Source organism: Catharus ustulatus, chromosome 8, assembly GCF_009819885.2.
Source record: "Catharus ustulatus isolate bCatUst1 chromosome 8, bCatUst1.pri.v2, whole genome shotgun sequence".
NCBI classification, from domain to species: domain Eukaryota; kingdom Metazoa; phylum Chordata; class Aves; order Passeriformes; family Turdidae; genus Catharus; species Catharus ustulatus.
Window position 1 is genome coordinate 15,680,021 of NC_046228.1, and position 21,361 is coordinate 15,701,381.

The window sequence follows — 21,361 nt, forward strand, 5'->3', positions numbered from 1 at the left end:
TCCAAAATGTCAAACTAATTTTAAATTCTAACTCTATCTTCCCACACACTTGCAGCCTCTCCCAAATTAGTATTATCTGAAGATTCAGTGAGTATCCTCACTCTTCTATAATCCAGAATTTTGATGAATATACCATGGAACACTGAATCACAGCAGAACTCTGTAGAACACCGTTATCCAAATGAATTCTTCTCTATTCTCCAGTCATGACCTTCCAAACTCCCAAGTCCAAATGTGTAGTTCTTCCACCTAGGTACTTCAGTAACAGTCTCTCAGTGACCTTCTATGAATTTAAAACTAGCTTGAAAATTTATTCCGTAACTTCCTGGAATTAAACTGACTGATCTTTAATTTCTCTATGATTTCTCTGCTTTTTATCTTTACTTTTTTTTTTTTTTTTTCTCCCCAAGGAAACCTGCAGCATTTAGCTGTGTCTATCTTTCCAATATCCTATCATCCACAAATTTTCCATTATAAGACTTCTAATTCCAGGATTTCCTAATTTCATTATTTGGAATAAAATGCAGAGTTCATCATACTTTGAACTTTTTAAAAGCTTCTAATTTAATCTGATTACAGTAATTTCACTATTATAAGCCGCAATTCTGGGTGTCAGCAACTTTTCATTCTTTGTCCATACATAAGCCGCACCTGACTATAAGCCGCACATTACAATACAGAGTGTGATAAAAGGTATCTATTCTATCACCATCTGTTGAGGGTGGGGACAGTAATCCTTATCTCCGTGGTAGATATTCTGCTAATGGGCCATCCATTGAAACCAGGCAGGGCATTGTTCTTTATCTTTTCACAACCCATCCTTCCTCCAGCCAGTCATTTTCTGCTAATGGCCATTGAGTCCCACTGTGTGACTGATAAAATTACTTCATCCCATTGGAAGTTGCTCCAGCCAGGGAGAAGAGCCCAACATTTCTTACCAAGATAAAACAGAGGTTTCAGGACAACTAAGGAAGCCCCTTTCTCCACTGGACTCCAGAGGGAAGTTGGATTTCTCCACATCACCACTGGACCTCCGGAAGGAAACTGCACCTTGTACAGGAGCACTGCTCCAACTGAGCCACATCTGTCACTGCAGGAGGATGCAGCCACCATGGAATGGGACTGCTACCAACACCCTGCCTGACGGGGTATCAGGTTGTACTCTGACTTTATCAAGGCTTGGAGTTTGTTTCTTTGTAGTATTTCTTATTTTAATTTCCCTAGTAAAGAACTGTTATTCCTAATTCCCATATCTTTACCTGAGAGCTGCTTGATTTCAAAATTGCAATAATTTGGAGAGAGGGGGTTTACATTCACCATTTCAAAGAGAAGCTCCTGCCTTTCTCAGCAGACACCTGTCCTCCAAACTAAAACAGCAACTTTTCGTTCTTTGTCCATATATAAGCCGCACCTGATTATAAGGCGCACTCCGGGTTCAGACCAAAATTTTAGTCGGCTAAAATTCAAATGGTGCGGCTTCTAATCGTGAAATTACTGTAATCTGCTATTTTTCTGTTCAAAAGTAAGACATGAAGTTTGATCACCAGTGTTTATTTTGTAAGTCATCTGGCCACAGTTGACATTTTAAGTGAAAACTAACTAAGCCATCCTGAATTTTCCGGTGATTTCAACATTCTGATTTTAATGATTTGAACACTGATTTTCTTCCATCATTGTCAACATTTCTTCTCCACCTTCTGATACTGCTTTACCATTTATTGAAAGAATTCTTGTTACTACTTCTACTGTTCAGCAAACTTCTAATTCTTTAACTTCTTTTTCCATAAGCTTTCTCAGAAACCTTACTAACAATTCCATGAAGTTTATTGGATTTTGATGGTATTTCTCTTGTTTGCCCTCCTAAGTCTCGTGAGCTCTATTATTCAGCAATTATGAAGTGCTGGACTAAACCAGTTCTTCCTGAGGTCCCCCCTCTCTCCAGTTGTTACTTCCAACTTCTATACAAAACCTGCCACCAGCACATTTCAAAAACCTGTTAAATAACCTGGGTCCTAGCCTATTTTCAGCAGGTATATAGATAGCCGAAATTCCTTTGATGAATATTGTATGGCTGGTTCTGCTAGTTGCTCACGAAAAGCCTAATCTTGCCTGACATCCCTGGCAGTCATCACACTGTAATATTTGTCTGCTTCTCACCTCCGGAAAACCTGTACTCCTCCTCACCGGGATTTCAATCATGTGAGCTGTCACACAAAGTCTGTGTCTCTCCTTCTTACTCTGTTTGGAATAACCTCACTAGTTCTCAGCCTTACTGGTTGAGGTAATAATTATTTGTACTTACTGGTGGACAGCTATAGTCTTAAAAAGCCTGAAATGTATTTAGGTTTTCACCAACATGGCAGCTTACCATTACCCACACAGCAGTATTTCAAAGACAGGGCTTGTAATTTAACATTCTGACTCTATGATCTTAGAGGTCTTCTCCAACCTAAATGATTCTGTGATTCTATGAATCATGAAGTGCACCTAGAAGTAGGATCACAAGCAGGAAACATCGAAGTACTACTGGTTCTTTAAGAAGATCTAGAAATTTAGGGAACTGATCCAATCTCCTTTTGGTAAATTGTAATACGAAGGTTTCTGTACAGCGATCACAATTTTTTGAGTTGGAGTTGATTTCAGATACTTCAGACATCTTAAAAATCATGCCTGCTTGTTCTTATTTTAGACTCTGTGCACAGCAAAATTTCTTTGAGTCATCAGCAGTTAAGATGATTTACATTTACCAAGTGCCCTTTAAATGGCATTCACTAAGCAGGGAGAGAACACCTCCTCAGGTCCTGTGTGAGCGCATGACTGTGACAGCTTCAGTGTACACAGACACAGCCTCCCCGAGAACTCACCCAACTGCTCCTGGGTGCGCAGGGTATTGAAGCACGGCTCCGAGATAATCTGACAAAAGAGCTCCAAAAACATATTCTCAGAAGTGCTCTGCATGTCTGTCTGGTAATATATTTCAATGCCACAGTTGTTATGAACTTCATTTCTCTGTTGATATACAAACCAACCTCCTAAAAGACAAAGTTAAAACACTGAAGTCCATGAAAGTGTACGTTCTTTCTGCCCACCATTAAAAAGATACTGGTCTAAGGTTTGTGGAATGGAATTATTGTAAGTGGTTTAGGACTGTTAAAGCAGAATTTCCACTAAGAGTATACTTTTCATGAGACAAGAATTTATTATTTTACCATCAAAATGTTGCTGCTTGGAAATCTCAGCAAGTAAATTGAAACTGGCTGCTTCTCTTCAAGCAAATATTTTTGGAACTGCAGTGAAATTCTACATTGCCTCTACTGTGTAAACAGTTTCTAAAGACAATCTGCCAGAAATTATTATGAACATGAAAAATAATTCAGCATTTAATACCAACAACTTATTTTGTGTCTGGTAACTTGCATGAATGATCAGCTATGGGTAATTTATCTTGTCTGTATAGTTACACATGTCACCACCCTCAGCAATACCTTGAACCTCCTTTCATACAAAAAACCACTTCATCATGGAAGCAAAAGCATACAAGCACTACAAGACCAAAAGAATTTGTGCAAGGAAAAAAAAGTTATTTGTGTAAGAGCTTCTAATTTTTCCAAAGAGTCATTATGTGCAATTCTTACTGGTCAATTAGCACTCAGAAATGCTCAAAGAATGGTGCTTGTTCAAATGTATATACTAGGTGCAGCAGATGGGGGCAGAGGTCTTATTTCCATAAACTATAACAAGTCACATGGAACTGAAGTGCAGAATTGTATGATCATAGAAGGGCTTTGGGTTGGCAGACACCAAAAGATTGTCCAAGTCATCCCAAGAAGTCCAATCTACATACACAAATTAAAATGAAATCAACTTAATCGTCAAATATCCTAGAAAGATCATGTATTAGTACATAATTGTATTAGTAAAACCTATATCCTAACTATATTTCTGAATTTTAAGTTTAAAATAACTTGAAGTAACTTTAACTTCAAAACACACTCCTAGCAGTAATATGCATTTTAAAATGTTGTTAGCAAGAATCTCAATTTAATGTGCCCTAAATATTGTAAATAAATCATTTAACTTACTGTCAGGAAGCTGCACTTCTCTGTACCTAACTAGCTGACTGGGAAGGAGTGGTTTTGTATGGGCATGCTCAATGAGAGTGTCCTCAACCATCTGCATAATTCCTAATGCAGCCTGGAAAAGAAAACATAAGAGGATTTTTAATGATCATTAGTTTTTCTGTATTTAACAGCAGGCTAAGACTTTCCAATTATTAATGGTACTGCTGAGAGAAAAGAAAAAAAAATTAGGAAAAGAGAAAGTAGGGATATTATAATTCAATACAAATATAGTAGAAGTTAAGTTGATGACAGAATATGGGAGTGCGAGTGTGTCTTCTTTATGTTTAAATTGTCTACATGTTTAACTACTGCTACTTCTTGCCACTGCTTCTGAAATTAAAGCTCAAGGGGCTTTTTTTTTTCCCACTATCCCTCCACCACTTCATGTACTCATCTTTCAAAGTGAGAATGAGATACCTCAAATTATGTTTGCAAAGCAAATGGCATTTCAGTAGATGAAAACTATAAGAAAACAAATGGTTATGGTCCAGGATGCATTTCATTGATGTGTTGGTGGTGTTAAGACTCATTGCCCAAATACTTTCTTTTATTTGATGGATTACAGTAATAATTTAAAAAATATATAGAGTGAAAAAAAATCCAAAGTCATTACTTTCATTCAAGGATTTAACCTCAATAGCTTCATCTCTTAAGGGTTATGTGTTCTCGTAGCCTGCACACTGGAAATTACAGGAACTTGCTACAAAGTAGTTTTGCCTGAAAGCTAAAATCTCTCAGTCTGGATTCCCATAAACCCACAATACAAGTGATTTTATCAAAAACATGCAAAAGGTTTGAAAATTTAATAAACATACACCCTACCAGCATCTCCAAAACCCCCATGCAGTATCAAAGACAAAAAGACTGAGGGTCTAAATGTAACAGTTTAAAAAGTTAAAGAAAAAGACCATTTATTCTTTCAATCAAGTCATCATATTAAAATATTGGCAACACTGCTCAGACAGATGTTCTGGACAGGATTACTTTATTTTTCATCCACTTACAAATAAATAAAAGAAAATATCAAAAAAGGCATTAGATTGATATTAAAGAAAAAATCAGAATTTCAAGTGTCTAGATAAACCTAATTTTTCAAGTCCAGATTCACTGAAAATTTTTCATGACTGAAAAGCATCACAAGATAATGTAAATTCTGATTTAATTTTAGTTGGAAAAAATTCTTAGGTCCAGGTTAAAATTGCTGAGTTTTATCAGTGAGTATCACATCATGGGCACTGAAGGATGGACAACTTTTTCTACTTTCATCTGTTCAGGGAGGTTTGCAGATAATTTCTAAACATTACACAGCTATGGGTGTACCAGGACATCCTTCCCAATTCTTTAGCTGTAGGATTTTCGATAGCCACCCACTATGCCAAGTAAGGAATACACTTCTCCGACATAACTGCATCATCATGGAAATCTAAAAAAATCTGGGCATTCAATTCTATTTCCAGAAGCAATTAACTTTTGTATACAAACATGGAAGACATAAGGAAGGAAAGAGAGACTATTTTTAAAATTCTTTGCAAGAATACTCTGTAAAATTTTTTAACAAGTACTTTAGAGACATCCTTGACAAAGAAAAATTTGTCTTTCCATGCTACTAGCTCCTTCCTATCTTATTTTTTCCTTCCTTACAAGTTAACTTTCTCCTCCATACATTCAGCAGTCACTAGCAGTGTCTAAAAAGAGCTCCTGCTAGTAAACTATTCGAGGTGTTCTGATACAGGATAGTGTAAACAAGTCTTATGACAAAAAAATGCAAAAACGTGCCAAAAAAAGTACTAAAATTTGTATTGGTACATATATTAAAGTATTTCTTAAGATTTCATATGCCAATACAAACAGCTACTATTTTAATGGAGGATGAAACAAATGTTTTCTGAGTTTTACTCCCCTGAGAGCTGACACTTGGTTTTTTATGGTCCACCATTCCTGTTTAGCTATGTGCAAACTATAATTTGGAAGGACACCGGATTCTTAAAACTTTGTTAGTTATTCTGAAGGTTTTTGATGAAAAAAGTAAGCTCTGCAGCACATCATTCCTTCAAGAGCTTGGTCACAGTAATGACAAGCAACATAGACTTTCAAATACTTAGATCCTAAGTTGTTTCTATTAAATTTCCAAGAGCAATATAGAGGCAGCACTTAGCCTAATAAAGCTAAAGTGGAAAAAATTACACTCTCATACTCCTATAAAGATAAAAAAAGTACAAAGTTAAATTATGAAATCACATTTGGCAAAACTGCTTCAAGATGTGCAAAAATTAAACTAGTGCTCCATTTTTATGCTGTTTTTAAATAAAAAATGTTTTATTTAGAAAGCATCAGACCAACCTGTTTTGTTATATTGCCATGGAGAAGAGCTTCAATGTGTAACCGTGACAACAGCTGTGCTATGAAGGCCTTGAGACGGGGAAGGGTGACATCTATAATAGATATTTGGACAGTTAAATCATTCAAATGCCTTTTTAAACTGTGAAGGACCTAAGCCTAAGTCATCATTAGATACAGTTTATTTCTTAGAGGAGGATAAATTTGTCAGTATAAAGAAGTCAATCTCTTCTTAAAAATGCAACATTGGAATGCTTCCAGGTCTAAATGGCAGCACTCATCATATAGCTTATTTCACTTAGAATTCACATGCTGTCTCGACCCAGATTAATAAAAAAAAAAAAAAACAAAACCAAAAAAACCCCCCAAAAAACCAAAACGAAAAAAACAAGCGGCCTTTCCAATCATGCTGAACAAACACTCATTCTCCAGAGAAAACACTTGCAGCCATTCAGGTTGTGCTCCAAGGAAAAGCCTTAGTTATTTACTAAACATGCAGCATGAGTTTATGTTGCTCAAGAAAGACCCTACATTTACCATTCAGACTAAAAGAAAGAACCTCAACTCAAATACAGTGTTTTGATAATAACATTGGAACAAATTATACATAATAAAAATATTTTGGCAATATAGCCTAGAGGACACATGCACAACACATACACACACATCCAGCCTGTCCTCACAAAGCAGTTTTGATATATAGTGCAAAATACAGTTTAATATATACAATCAATGGAGTAAGAGGAAGGATGGTTGGATGGGGTATTCATGGATATACGTTCTGAATCCAATCTCCCCAAACAAATAGAAAAGCCAGCTATTCTTCTTGAAAAGAATGTCAGTGTATTCCAAAAACATATTACAAGACATTTTGCAAACTGTCCCAGGACAGTTTTACTGTTTGCAAACAATAAAATACAGGTAGGGAAAAATTCTTCAACTATTACTACAAAAATAGAATTACCACAGAATTGCTTGGGTTGAAAGGGACCTTAAAGATCATCGAGACACCCCTGCCATGAGCTGGGACACCTTCCACTAGGCTGGTTGCTCAGAACCCCACCCCATCTGAACTTGAAAAATCACTTCAATCTCTTAATTTGAAATTTCTTCTTCCTTCAAATACACTGGGGCACCTACTTTGTGTTAACAGCCACAATGTTCTCTATTATCGGTTTCATTATCTACAGGAAGTACGTATTTTTTCGTTATTTGCTATAGTTCTTTATTTTCTACAGAAACAAACTAGGATTACCTGATAATGGAAAAAACAAAACAGTTTGCACATTGGGAAGTACAATGCAGATACACTCCAATGTGCCTCTAAGATGTCAACTAGAGCCAAACTATTTTACCAATGTTGATGAAGTACTGGATTCATCATATCCTGGTTCATATATCCCCAAGGTTAGTAAAGTTTCGTCTGAACTTTTACCAGTAAGTTTTGCCATTTGAGCCCTTTTCCATGAACTACTCTACTTTCTTGAAACTGGAGGGCAAGTGCAGCACAACCAGCATCAGCTCAGGCCTGGCACTGCAGGGGTTCCTCTTGAATAGTGAGCAGAGTTCAAAACAGGTACCCTCAGTAGTTAAGTAACATACGACAAAAAAAATGATAAAGTGGCAGAACATTACCATCTAGAGCTTCTTTTAATTCATCTTTGGTCCACGCAACTTCTGTCATCAGGAGTCGGAGATAATACATTGCATGCTGGTGAGGCTGTTCAGCTCTGAAGTTGTTAAGTGATCTCATGTACTAAACCAAAATAATCAGGTCAACTTAGAAATTTGGAAATAGAGTTATGAACATATTAACATTGTACTCTCAACTTTGTATCAAAGAGATACCCTTCAGATACTGAGAACATTCTCTTGCTTGTTAGAACTCTTAGCAATAATGTGGGCTCCTGAGCATTTGGATTAAGCAGAAATCACTTAAGATACTTGAAATGTGCAGGAAATCAAACTTTTCCATAAAATTAATGCCTAGAAATTAGATTACTGCAGTTAAACAAGAATTGCAACTGATCTGAATTTATCTAAATTCTATGATGACTGACTATGGGTGGGGAAACACTACTAACAGAAAATGTCGTTTTCTCCCTGTCACCTCCTTTGGTTGACTTGATTAGATAAAATCTGGAGCATCTAGAAAATTCTCTGCATGTTTTCCATGGATAAAGGAGGTATGAGAGAAGAACCAGAGAGCTTCTGCAAAAAGCTCCTTTCTAGTCCAGCTGCACTTCTACAAAATAAGCAAAATCCTCTTTCTTCTACCAGAGAAACTGGAAAGTGCAAACTAATAGTTTTGGCAAACTGGAAGCATTTCCAGTGCAGGAAAAAAGGAACTCATTTCAGGGCACATTAGTGACCAACAACAAGCCTCAGGTTGCTGAGGATGTATCCTTCTGACTGCTCCAAACAGAAGTTGGTATCTCCCTTATCTGTTTGGCCCAGACATGGGGAGACTGCAATCTCCCCAGCTGATGTAACTGCTAGACATCAGCATGTACTAAACCAGGACGTTATCTTTGCACCAAAGGATCACGGCCCAGGAGCCAAGACAAATCTGAGCAAATGCTGCAAACTTTTTCAACATTTTCTTTCCCCATTCATCTATTTTCCACTTATTTTATGGCTAGGTCCTACTGAAGCCTTTCCAAATTGCAAAACAGGATATAAAGTTAAGATTTTCCCCTCCATCCCCCTACTTAGATTTCTACTCCTACCAAAGCAAGCTGTGCTTCCTTGATACATCATAAGAAAGACTGATTAAAAAAAGATTCCAGAACCAGTTATTTTTAACTAAAGAATGTTATATACACAACTCTGAGGAACTCACAGCCACAAAAAAGAAAAAAGCATCTCAAGTTCCACTAAGGCAGAACTTCATTCTCTATTTCCATGGATAGTCAACCCTCAGATCTCCTATCAGGTCAATGGATTCAATTTTCAATTACTCCAAAATGTGAATTTCTCATGCAGCTTACCGCTTCCTTGATAATTTCAAATCGCTTTTCATCGATCTCAAAAGTAGCCATTTTCTCAATGATCTTCTTGAGCAAGATATGTTGCTTGTCATTATAACCTTTTACGGAGAGCTATGGAGAAAGAGCATAAGTTGTTTTAAATGTGGAAGATAAAAGAATAAAACCATTACAAGTCTTGCACAATTCAATGAGCAATGCACCTTTCAATACTTACGCTAAATTCACCGCTATGGAACACTCAATCATTCTTAAGTTAAATCCTTTTACCCATCAAAAGGTAACTGACAAACATATTGCATATTTGCACAGCGTTTCAAAATGCACAGAATTAAAAAAATTTTATGTTGGTGTAAACAAACTATTAAGAATACAGATTTTTAATGTTTATGGTGATCAATCTTGGAGTACTGAAATGGTTTTAATCTAGGTTTCTCACTTCAGTAATGAAATCTGGATTCATAACCTTCTAAAATACTCTCTCCAATTTACTTTTACCTTGGTTCATACGTATGCTGTTGATCAAAGAACACTTAAGTCGAAGTAAGCAATACTAAGAAAAAGGGGTGCTATCAACAGCAGCACACTTTATAACCAGGATTCTGCTGAGTTGAAACATCAAGGTAGTCATCCTGGAATTGTAATGATATTTCGATCTGATAATATATATTTTTGAAAGCATAAATGTACTAATTTAGAAAAAAACATAAAACTTAAGTTACTGTGTTATTTCATCTAGTTACAAAAAAATTCTCAGACAAAAAAAGGCATTAAAAGGTCTTTTTTTGCAGGGAAAAAATCTTCAAAATTTGGTATTTCGAACAAGGAATTTGATCGGATTAGTGCAGTTTAGCTAGGAGTAAAACTAAACTTCAGAACACAAACCAACATACAGAATTCCTGCTTTTCAGTAAGAAGAAGTTTTTTGTTCTGTAGTTGCTGAAATATAGCAGAACAAGGAATTTGAAGAAAAAGTTATCATAAATGGATTTACGACAAAGGCTGGTATCCTAAATTAGCATAGGAACCCAAAGTGTTCAACAATCACCTTGGGTGATTTCTCAGAGTAGCATCTGCCCTTGCTCAAAGCATCTGTATAGTCATTAATAAGTTACACTTATTAATTATAAAACTTCTCACAATATGGAAAATATTACAAATTCTCAAAGAATATTTAAAATAACTGTGACTAAAAATGAAGAGTTACACACTTTTTTTAAAAAAGGTATTAACCCTGATCATAGAAACATCAGCAAGCTTTGCAACTGAGGACAACCATTGTTTGCAGTAAGTCGTGAATGCAACCAGGAAATTAGATTTGTATTGGATTTTTTAAAAAATGCAGCACTCTCTCATATAGAAAATGTAAAGACAATATACAGGACGTTCTTCTACTAAAATGTGTTGGAAAGCAACACTTCCACAGGAAATTTCAAAACACATTCTAGCATATAACGGTGGTTAACAAAAGCTTTTAACAAACTTAAAGAGAGACTACTACAGTCTCCTATCATAAATCTCATAGGAGAAGCTGAATAAGAAATAAGCATTTATCATAATACCAGTATTTATCAAGTATTGCCAGCCCTTTATAACAGATTATAAAGCATGTGATCCAAACAAAACAAAGAGCCGTAAATATCCAGCATTGCATTCTAATGAACACATGCACAATCCATCTCCACAGCTCACTACAGTAGAATTAGAGAATTATAACAAAATCTGTGAAGTTGAGGATTCATTCAACAGAAAAGTTAATCTTTTTATACACAAACCAGCAATAATACTTTCCAGATTATCATGCAAGCAAGTAAAAACGTGAACCAGAATGCAACAACTGCACTACACAGTTCACAAGACACTGCAATCTTAAACAGGTCACTCAGTAATGACTGAAAATACAGTCTTGCATTTGCCTTTAATTCATGAGATATATGCAAGGAAAAAAAGCCATTAACCATCTCATTTAGAAATGCAGAAGTCAAATGTTTTCTCCAAGCTCAACAACTCCCAAGCTGTTTCATTTCCTCCTGCGTTCTTTTCTTACTTACAAGTATTGCATTCATTCCTGATGCAATGCCATAGACCAAACCTGAGAGGCGTGCTGCATATGTATACTCTTTTAAATCATCCTTCAATAACCTGATAAACAGGTATGTCATGTTGCAATGGAGAGGATCAGCATAAATGTAGCGACTAACAAAAAGAAAAACAAAAGAAATGCTTTGATACCTCAGGCAGTGACAAGGTAATGGATGAAGAAACATGACTGAAGAGTATGTATATGCAGCCTCATGATCAGTAGTTCTTGAACAGGAAAGCAAAAATATACTATTTATTTAATAGCAAGAAAAGGGGGTCTTTTACCCCATCAGTCAGAAAGTTTTTAGTAGATATCTGACCAATAAATATGTAAGCTTGGATTAGGTTTGCGGTTTTTTAAATGGAGGAAGAAATCTAACCAACTAATTAATTTCACGAATGACATAAAAATAAAGAAAATTTGCTTAATGTGAACTAAAACACTGTTGAAGGCTTTTAACAAAATTCAACTTAAAATTGAAATCAAAGAAAGGATGGCTAATAACCAAGATCAAAAGGACTAACAGCCTTTTTTTATTTGGAAGTCCTTCCATCAAATCAATATTAAAATGTTGATGAGTGGAAGTAGTTTTAAGGCTCTAAGCTTTTCCTTGATTTGGGTACTTACATACATCCCATAGATGGTATTTTGGAGATCATAGTTCAAGCCAGCTAGTTCTGCTGCATATGCATACTCGTTGAGGGAGTCTTTGAGTAGTTCAAGGTACAAATAGGCCATGTTACAATGCAAGGGATCCACGTAAGCAAATGGGCTGGAAGAAAATGTTGAAAGTAAAATATGCAGTTTAAAATTATTTCTCTGTTTCTTTTGGCCTTTTATGCTTGATCTGAAGGAAACAGTATTTTCTGTGTTTTCAGGCTGATGGATCCCATTCTGAAGGACTCCTATTTTGAAGCCAAATATGAACACATCTGAAAAGAGTTACTTAGCTTGTATATGGTTTGATGACAAAATACACTCAAGATCCCAGAGATATTCTATTTGTGATTATAAATAAAGACATGTTTTATTTACTTGGCTGCACAGTCAGAATTCACCAGGAGTAAAAGAAACTAAATATACCAACATAATTTAACAGACCAAAATGAGAGTCCATGTAATGAACATTAAATTAATTAATACTTGTGCACAATTAGTTTCTACTACAAAAATTAGGAGATTGACAATCTGTGGTATGACAATATGCAGTACATGCCACGGTCAGCTCAGGAAAGAAGTCTGGCATATCCATTTTCTTACTACCATCATTTTTTGTGGTTATTTTAATGGCAACAACTCTCCAAAACCTGCTGTTGCATCAGGAGCACATGATCACACACAATACTGTTGCAAATTTCTCAAGAAGACAAATGCAACTCAAAGACTCAAGCCATGTTTCAATCGTGCTAATTGTTAAAAACCTGTTTTAAAGATTTGAGAAGTTATTGTACTATACGTATTGCTAAAGTCTCTGAAATGCATGTAAAATCATTATCCATTTCACAGAAATGATCAACAGCATCTGAAGCATTTGCTGTCAGGATATGCTTTACAATTCAAACATTACTTTTTCCTGAAGCAGTCAGGTATTCAGGCTATTACATATGCTTACACCTATACAGCAGGGTATTTCACTGTGTATATCAACATTAATGCAGTAAAACATGACCACAACACACAAACTGATAACTAAAACACTTTGCAAATATATTTTTAAGAAGGTTCCTCGTAGCTTTTACCTTCTCCTTCCTCTGAGATTAAGAAAAGGAAGTACAGGAAGATATTTTAAAAAACTAAATTAATTATTTCAAATATATATTTGGGAAGCAGAGACTGCTATAGTCTGAAATCTCAGCCCTAAATTAAACAAACAGGTCAGTTTTAACAGACAAAAGAACTGGTATTTGCATTTCTCCCTACAATGAGAATTTCCCAAAACAAAGCAATTTCAATATGCCAAATGATATTAATACAATTACTACTGAATTTTTTAATTAAGGCCAAATTCAAAGAAAGATGTAGGTCAATCCTACAAACCTTCCTCCAGACTCATCATATTCTTTCCCATTTTGATACTAGAACACAGAGTTAATCAGTTTGAGTGATTACTACGTCTGTATCAATTTTAAATTCTGTATTCTCACTTAGCTGGCAAAGGCCAACTGAGAGTTCTGAAAAAAATCACAACTACCAGATCATTAATCCTCAAGTGGAAAATAACACAAAACAATTATTACAACACTGTTCTGGGAGTTGATTCCTATTATTGAGTTCTGTGAACAAATACTTATTTCTAGTTTACCTTTTTTTTTTTTTTTTTTTTGCTAGATTGAAATAAATAGAACAACTCAATCTCTAACGGTGCATTTAAAGAAAACTCATGAAGTCAAGTCTTTTTCCCTTTCAAACAGCTGTAAGTGACATAGCTGGAATCAACACTGAAGTGCTGAGTTGCTCACTACCTTTAAAGAATTTTCAAAGCATCAGCAAATTACATGATTGTTTTACTTCCTTTTAAAAAAGGATACTTTTCGAGTTCTTAAGTGGCAATTCATACAAATGCAAAAGCTCATCATCCTCTTTTAGGCTGAGCATTACTTCAGATGTTTTTACTACGATGTTTCTTTAACACAAGGATGCCTGCAAGGATTTTCAGTTTTGGAACAAGGTGATTTCAGCACGTTCACACACATATTGCTCCTGTGTGATTTAAATACTTAAGGGAGAAACCAACATCAACAACTTCCTCTCTCTTAACTTATCTACACAGCAATTGCTGCTGTAACATCTGGACCAGGATTCTTTCTATGCTTCATGTTGATCAGGGTTGCAGGCAGAAGAAATCCTCCTAGGATTTTTTAGTGCGAAACAAACTCTTGTAATCAGCTACAAGGCAGCACAGATCATAATCTGATCTAGAACTGAGGTTTAGACTTTTTATGTACATCCCTGTCGCAAAGGTGGCTTTATTCACCAGGTCACTTGACCCCATGAGATATGAGTGATTCCATCAAGTTTCTTGAATAAATACTCTACATTTCACCATTTCCTTCAATGACCACCAGCGTGACCAAATAGAGACAGATTTTCCAGGAACCTTTTTTACGTATCAAAACTAGACAAACCTGCTTACAGTATCTTTTAGAGGTGAAGTACCCAATATTGTCAAAATCTCCTTGTTTCTGCTCATATACAATTACCATCTCATTTTTACGGAAAAGGAAAGAACCTTAGCTCCCAACCCTAAGGAAAAAAGCCAGCTCTCCCCTGGAACTGTTCCTAGGAGAAAAGAGGCAAATCACTCCATTACAATGGTCAGCAAAGCTCAAGTACTTCTGGCTTTTTATAAAGGTTCACTGAGATGAATGCTCACATTTAACTGGGAAATACCATCTCCATCGGTCTAGATAAGATATCCCTGCTTATTGCAAGAGGGCTGGACTAGACCTTTAAAGGTTGCTTCCAACACAAATGACTTTATGATACTGTGTGTATTGCATACACTTATACCTTCGTGTGATCTACACACACCCAATTGTTATCTTTTATTCATTCACAAACTGTTACGAGATTGAACCACTTACAGTTCACCAGAGTTGATTTAAAAAAACACCACAACTGTAAACCCAGTGTCCATCAATAAAATCCTATTTTAGATTTTGGCCAAACATAGTAGAAGGAAAAGCCACCAAGAATGAAAAAGAAGGCAAGGCATTGCAATTTTTCTCTGAATAAGAGATGGGGAGTTCCCATTTTGATCCTCGATTTCCTGACACATCAAAGTTGAAACAGTTGTAACATCTGGCCTGTGATTTCAAAAAAGCAAAAAGAGAAAATGCCCAGGCAACCTGTTTTCCCCAACTAGTATCAAAACTGGTACAAAGAAATGACACACACTGAAAAAAACCTGTGTATAATATGCTGCAAGAAAAATTTCAAGTGATCTCTCAAAACAAGAATTCAAGAGTCCATCTATGGGAGCCCTCACAACGGCCCCAACAGCAATATCACCAAATAACTTAATTAGGCAAAAGGAAAATCCCTGAATTTTTTCTAGCTTTCAATACAGAATCAGCTGCACTTTAAAAACAGCAGTATTTTTTTTAATTCAAAGGTTAGAAATTTATTACTTGAAAGGAATATTAAGAAGGTCCATCACTGTCATGCTCACTTAAGAAAGAAAGATTATCTTCCTATGATGAAAGTCATGCAAGACCAGAATTAACATTACATTATTTTATTATACATCTTGAGGTCAGAATCAAACATCCACTGATAAGATAGACTGATAGATAAATGCTCTTCTAAAAAAAAAAGTACAATCAGTTATTATGTTAAGCAAAACCCTAACATTTTAGGAACTTCTTAAACTGATTTGCATGATGCAAATGAAAATAGAATTTGAGCTTAAAACTATTACCAAAATAGTGTTTAATAAAGAAAACGCATCTTAAAATAGGTGTGATTTAGTAATTAATTTAAAAATACACAATTATTCTTAAAGAGGGATATTGCAATATATAAAGGGTTCTATTGGTAGGTATATTTCAGGTATAGCAAATAAAATACAAAAAAATTGGTTTAAGAGTATTTTTAGGTAAACTTTTCCTTTCGATAAAGAAGGAGCACATCAAATTTCTTGCTACTCAATTATTGCATATTCTAGATGTGCCTTCCTGCATCTAAGCCTTATTACATTCAAAGTACGGACAAAGATTCTAAAGTGTCAATACATGCAAGAAAGTGTTTGCCACACAAATGCAGATTCCCAATAAACTACAAACCTTTGGAGAGGACTTTATGTAATATACTTAACATTGCATACCTGAAAAATTCAAAGTTGAGACAAGCTTTTGGCAAAAAAAATTTGTCATCTTGCTTGAACCATAGTTTGCTCATAGCAGTGTCCTGCGTCAAGAAAAGATGTTTTGTTAAGTCATCTGACTTTTAACTGCAATATATGCCACTACTTTAAAAACACGTCTCCTCACCACTTCAAATTGCTGCTTAGAACTATCCCCTTAAATTCATATTGCTTGAATTGCTATATTCAATATATATAGTGAATATAGATATGTTCACTATATTGAATATATATTCACTATATTTTAGGATCACTAAGTGACACTTCTCTCACTTTTTCCATGAAATCACCGGCGTTTTCTAAACACAGTTGCAAAACAATAGCCTTGCCTACACCCTCGACTTACTCAACAGTGGTCAAAAAATTTAAGAGTGGCAGTCACCCTTCTGCTGAATAAACAGATCTATTGCTATTTTTATCAATTGTTGACACACTTTCAAAAGGGCAGAGAGAGTTCAAGATGTATCTAGATTAATTTTCCTACAAACACAAATTGCCACAACCCAAAGTTCAGTAGAATGAACTTTCTACGGTCTTGGTAGCAAAATATTGAAGTTTTGTAATTTTTTGTTAACTATACTTTGGAATATGACACGATCTGTATTTTAAAAACCAGAGGAATTAAATTCTAACTTCCCAGAACGTCAGGCAGCAAACAGGACAAATACAGACAGTTTACCTTGACAAGGGCAGGGTATTGTGTTGCATCTTTTTCCAATGGCAAAATCTCAAAGTTTGTAGGAATAAACTCATTCTTCATTGGAAGCTTGAATTTCCCATTCAGGTCAGCATTTTGCCATTTCTAGATCAACAGGAGAACAATGAAGCTATACCAATGTCTGCTTAATTAAAGTATATATGGGTTTATTTATTTTACACTGAAACAAAATATTTAAAAATGCACTCCACTACCTTAAGTGCAAATATTAAGATAACAAGGTAAGAGAGAAATAGCTGGGAAAACAAGTTGGAGTAGGCTATCAGCAGGATGAATTGGTCTTAGAAGGAGGATGACAGATAAATAATTTTGAAAAATTTACAGTAGAGAGGAGGGTGGGTTTATTCCTTATATTTTCTGCTACTATGACCTATAAATGAAGACAGTAAACTAAAGAGTTAACCAAGAATTCTACTCAAGAACACAGGTATGGTCAAGCTAAAGAAGTGTTCTATGCAATGCCTGTTCAGAGTACACTCAGAGGGTCAAATTCAGCTCTAAGGTAAATTTTACAGTCATCTCTTCTTAGAAGATTAGAACAAGTTTCAACAAGGATTTGCTCACCTTCTTTCTCATTTAACTTACAAAACATACTTGCTTTCTTTGTTACAAAAATCAACTTCAGAAACAGTTACATAAAATAGTTTTTAAAAATTCCTTTTCTAAGTACTGATCAGTTCATTAACATAGCAGCCACTGCATATTAGGGATCTTCTACAGAAAAAACAGTGTAACATTCCCTGTACTTAACATGGTTTATAACCATTAAAATATATCCATCCTACGTGATAAATATTTGATGTCTAAAGACTAACATAACATTCTTACTTTCTTCATTAAACAGACTTGTATGATTTTTATGCTATGAAGACCATCAGATTTAAGTTCCCCCTTCAATTATATGGAAAATTAGACAAAGATTTACCACTGACTTTCATTTGCAGGTATTAGAATGCTACAAATTTTAACATGCCTTAATAACTTCATCAGAAATTGCTTCTTGCTTGTACTGTGTTCCATACCACTCTTCAGTTCGATCAGTTTTTCCTTCAAAAGACTTGGAAACTATTGCAACTCTGAAAACAAAGAGACAAAGCACTTTGGCATGAATGTGTCTGAGAGAAGACTGAGACATTATTCCAAGCACTGTTTCTGCTCCATCACCAGAATACCTTTATTACTGCAAACAGTCCATAGACAATTACAGGGTACAAGAGCATGTATAAGTATACTGAACTACATACTAAGGTTAACCATGAAATCACGTTACCACAGTCATTTAATGTCACTGTTTTTCTAAAGTGTTACAACTGGGGTTACACACCAGCAGTGCTGCATGCAATTTCTATTTTTAAGACTCTTGTTCCAGAAAACAGAAAGCAGTTCTTGCAGTCTTCTAGAAAATTGATGAAGCAATTACATTTTATATATCACCTATATGAACATCCAAATACATGAAAATACTGATTATAGAAATTTTATTCCAGTCCTAGAGTCATAGAATTGTAGATAACCTCAAGTTGAAAGGGACTCATAAGGATCATCTCACATTTAATTCCCTGCTTCTTGTAGGACTACCTAAAACTAAACCATATGACTAAGAGCATCATCCAGGCGCTGTCTGAACTAAAGAACACACCTAAAAAAGAGGAAATCCAGAATAAAGAAAATTACAAACTTACCAGTATTTTTTTAGTAGCCTACATGAGAGGTATCAAGAGAATTCCTTTAATTCTATTGAACAATGTCCAACACAAAAGACTATTCAATGGAACTGGCTAGCTTCAAGAGTAAATAGCTATTTTCTATAACAAATGTGAAATGGTCAAAAAAGGTAGCACAATTACCTGCTCTCCTGGACACAGCTGAACACGGGCCTGCCATGGGAGGTAGCAAATTGATTCCTTGCTTTGCTCTTTTTTTTGCTTTTGCTTTCCCTATTAAACTGTCTGTATTTCAACCTACTAATTCCAGCTTTACCCTTGTGATTCTTTCCCTTATCCCACTGGTAGGTGGGTGAGCGAGTGGTTCTGTGGTCTTGGTAAAAAGAACTACAGATCTTCTTGTGCAGTAAATACATAATAAGAAGAAGTAAGAATGAAAAAAATTATCCTGATAAAATTCCAGTAATCATATAGTTAAAGCAGCAAGACAAAGATGTTTTATGCCAGAGTACACTGTTAGAATATGTCAACATTATTCAACATTTCCTCCTCCTACCCTTCTCCAACTGATACTGATGCTCAAGCACTCAATCCAAGCACTCAACATTTCCTGCAGGAATATACTAAAATTCAAGAGCTAAAAATAATTGTCTACTCACTGTATAGAAAACAAAACTGTGGAAATCAACACTGCAATTCTTCAAGCAGCTCTGCTTCAAGAGATTGTCCTGCCTTCCCTTTATCCCAAATCACTACTGGAATCATTACTGACATTTTGAGCTGTCAGAAACATACCCACAACAGTAGAAACAAACTGAAAGGCATTTTGTCTGCCCAAGAATTACAACTTAAGACCAACAGGAATGAAGAGCAGGACACAAAAAGAGGGGAGGAGAAGCATAGCAGGTAGAAATGCTATGCCATGCAGGTATTTCAATATATTGTAATCCACCTCTAAAGTCACCAATTATGTAACATTACTTTTGCTTTTCATTTCTCTGCTGTGCTGTATAGCACTATGAACACCCATATGTTTTAAGGCAGTGTGGAAATGCACTGGCGATCAGGTAATCTTCAATAGGATCTGCTCAAAGTATATTTGGACTTGAGCCATTTCTGGATATGGAACATAAACTATAAATGTTACTTACTTCTGTATATACATTCTTTTACATGCTGTGATCCCCATTTTCAGAAACAACCACAGTTTTTATAATGTTATACCTACTTACTAAACACTACCTTGTTTTTCACTTTCCTGGAATCTAAATTGAAGTGAGAAATCCACAGGACAGTGTTATTGGGAAGAGAATGTATGCTTTAAAAATGAATGCACTTCCACTAAAGATTATCAACAATTATACTCCAGATTTACATAACAAAATTCAAGGTTCTACAGGTGAAAAAGTAATACTTAGACAACTTAGTTACTATTTGTGACATTAGTAACAAATGTGTCAAAGCAAATTTATTCTTACAAAGGATTGATTTTTTTTGGACCTAATTTAAACTTTGTCTTCCAAATTATGGTATTGTCAAACAACAAAAGAAATTACTTTAATCTCATTCAAATGCATAACACAACATGAGTGAGACAAAATAAACTTTTGAACATTTGTTTAAAAGTTCTCTCACAACCATCAGCAGAACTGATGTGAAGCAACACATGCAACTCAAAGCCCCTCACAAATAAATCCTCTCAGAAACTAGAACAAGGGGAAACTACACACAGAGATGCTGCTGGGGTGCAGCTCTCTGATCACTGCAGAAGCACAAATTATTTCTTAGCATTCAGTAAAACTAAGTCACTACCAAGGATTTGGGGGGGGCAGGAAATAAGTGAAAAAATTGTGATTTTCAAAATTGTTGCTCAGATCCAATGCAATTAAAAACAAACACATTTCTAGCATGTTTACCTTCAGGGTGAGCCATCACCAACTGCAATGAGATAACTTTGCTGAGAGTCTGTGAAATTCCAGTAGTTAGAAATTTCTCTATCAACACTTTTTGCAGTCATTTTATTTTTCTTCCCTCTAGGACAGTACTAGTGCTGCACTGCTGTTATCAGTAAATGAAAAAAGCCCACTTACTATCCAGGGGAAAATGTTCTTTAGCTGCTTAATCTGGTGAGTCACTATCTTCTTAAATTTTAATAAGAGCATTTATTCTGCAGATGTTGAAGGGAAAAAATGCCTTGAAAATGATAGGAAAATTACATTTTTCAGCTAAGACTGCGGCACATGCCAAGTCTATTCCCTTATCTTCACAGATGGCTGGTAAAACCCAATGCAGTGTGAACAAGTAAAAATGATACTTACATTTTAAAAAGTTTCTCTCTTAGGGAAGTTAAGGCACTAAATGCAATAAGTAGTGTTGGGGGTGGGAGGAGAATATGAACACTTTTTGTCATGGGCCAGTCAAATGGAAGTACACGCATACTTACTACCATCTGTGAGTATGGATTTTTTTCATACTTTTTAAATTCAAACTTGGTTATGAAAATATAGTTGAAAAACTATACTTTTGAAAAAGACACTGAATTGTGTTACTACAATATAGCTATGCCAAGAGGTCCTTTGTACAAGCG

At 35.4% G+C, this 21,361-nt stretch overlaps 1 protein-coding gene across 5 annotated transcripts in view; it reads right to left on the minus strand.

Annotated features, from left to right (window-relative positions):
• Positions 1-21,361, minus strand: part of IDE (insulin degrading enzyme) — a 53,765-nt gene that overhangs the window by 9,991 nt on the left and 22,413 nt on the right. For 4 of the 5 annotated variants that reach the window (XM_033065859.1, XM_033065858.2, XM_033065861.2 and 1 more), the window contains exons 12-20: positions 18,084-18,186; positions 17,072-17,194; positions 16,354-16,436; positions 12,156-12,300; positions 9,449-9,559; positions 8,094-8,214; positions 6,462-6,553; positions 4,083-4,194; positions 2,865-3,032 (exon numbers count right to left, since the gene is read on the minus strand). In XM_033065859.1, the coding sequence (XP_032921750.1) occupies positions 2,865-3,032; positions 4,083-4,194; positions 6,462-6,553; positions 8,094-8,214; positions 9,449-9,559; positions 12,156-12,300; positions 16,354-16,436; positions 17,072-17,194; positions 18,084-18,186 (1,058 nt within the window). Of the gene's footprint in view, positions 1-2,864; positions 3,033-4,082; positions 4,195-6,461; positions 6,554-8,093; positions 8,215-9,448; positions 9,560-11,496; positions 11,642-12,155; positions 12,301-16,353; positions 16,437-17,071; positions 17,195-18,083; positions 18,187-21,361 lie in introns of all 5 variants that reach the window. The other variant, XM_042779514.1, reaches the window with a different exon arrangement.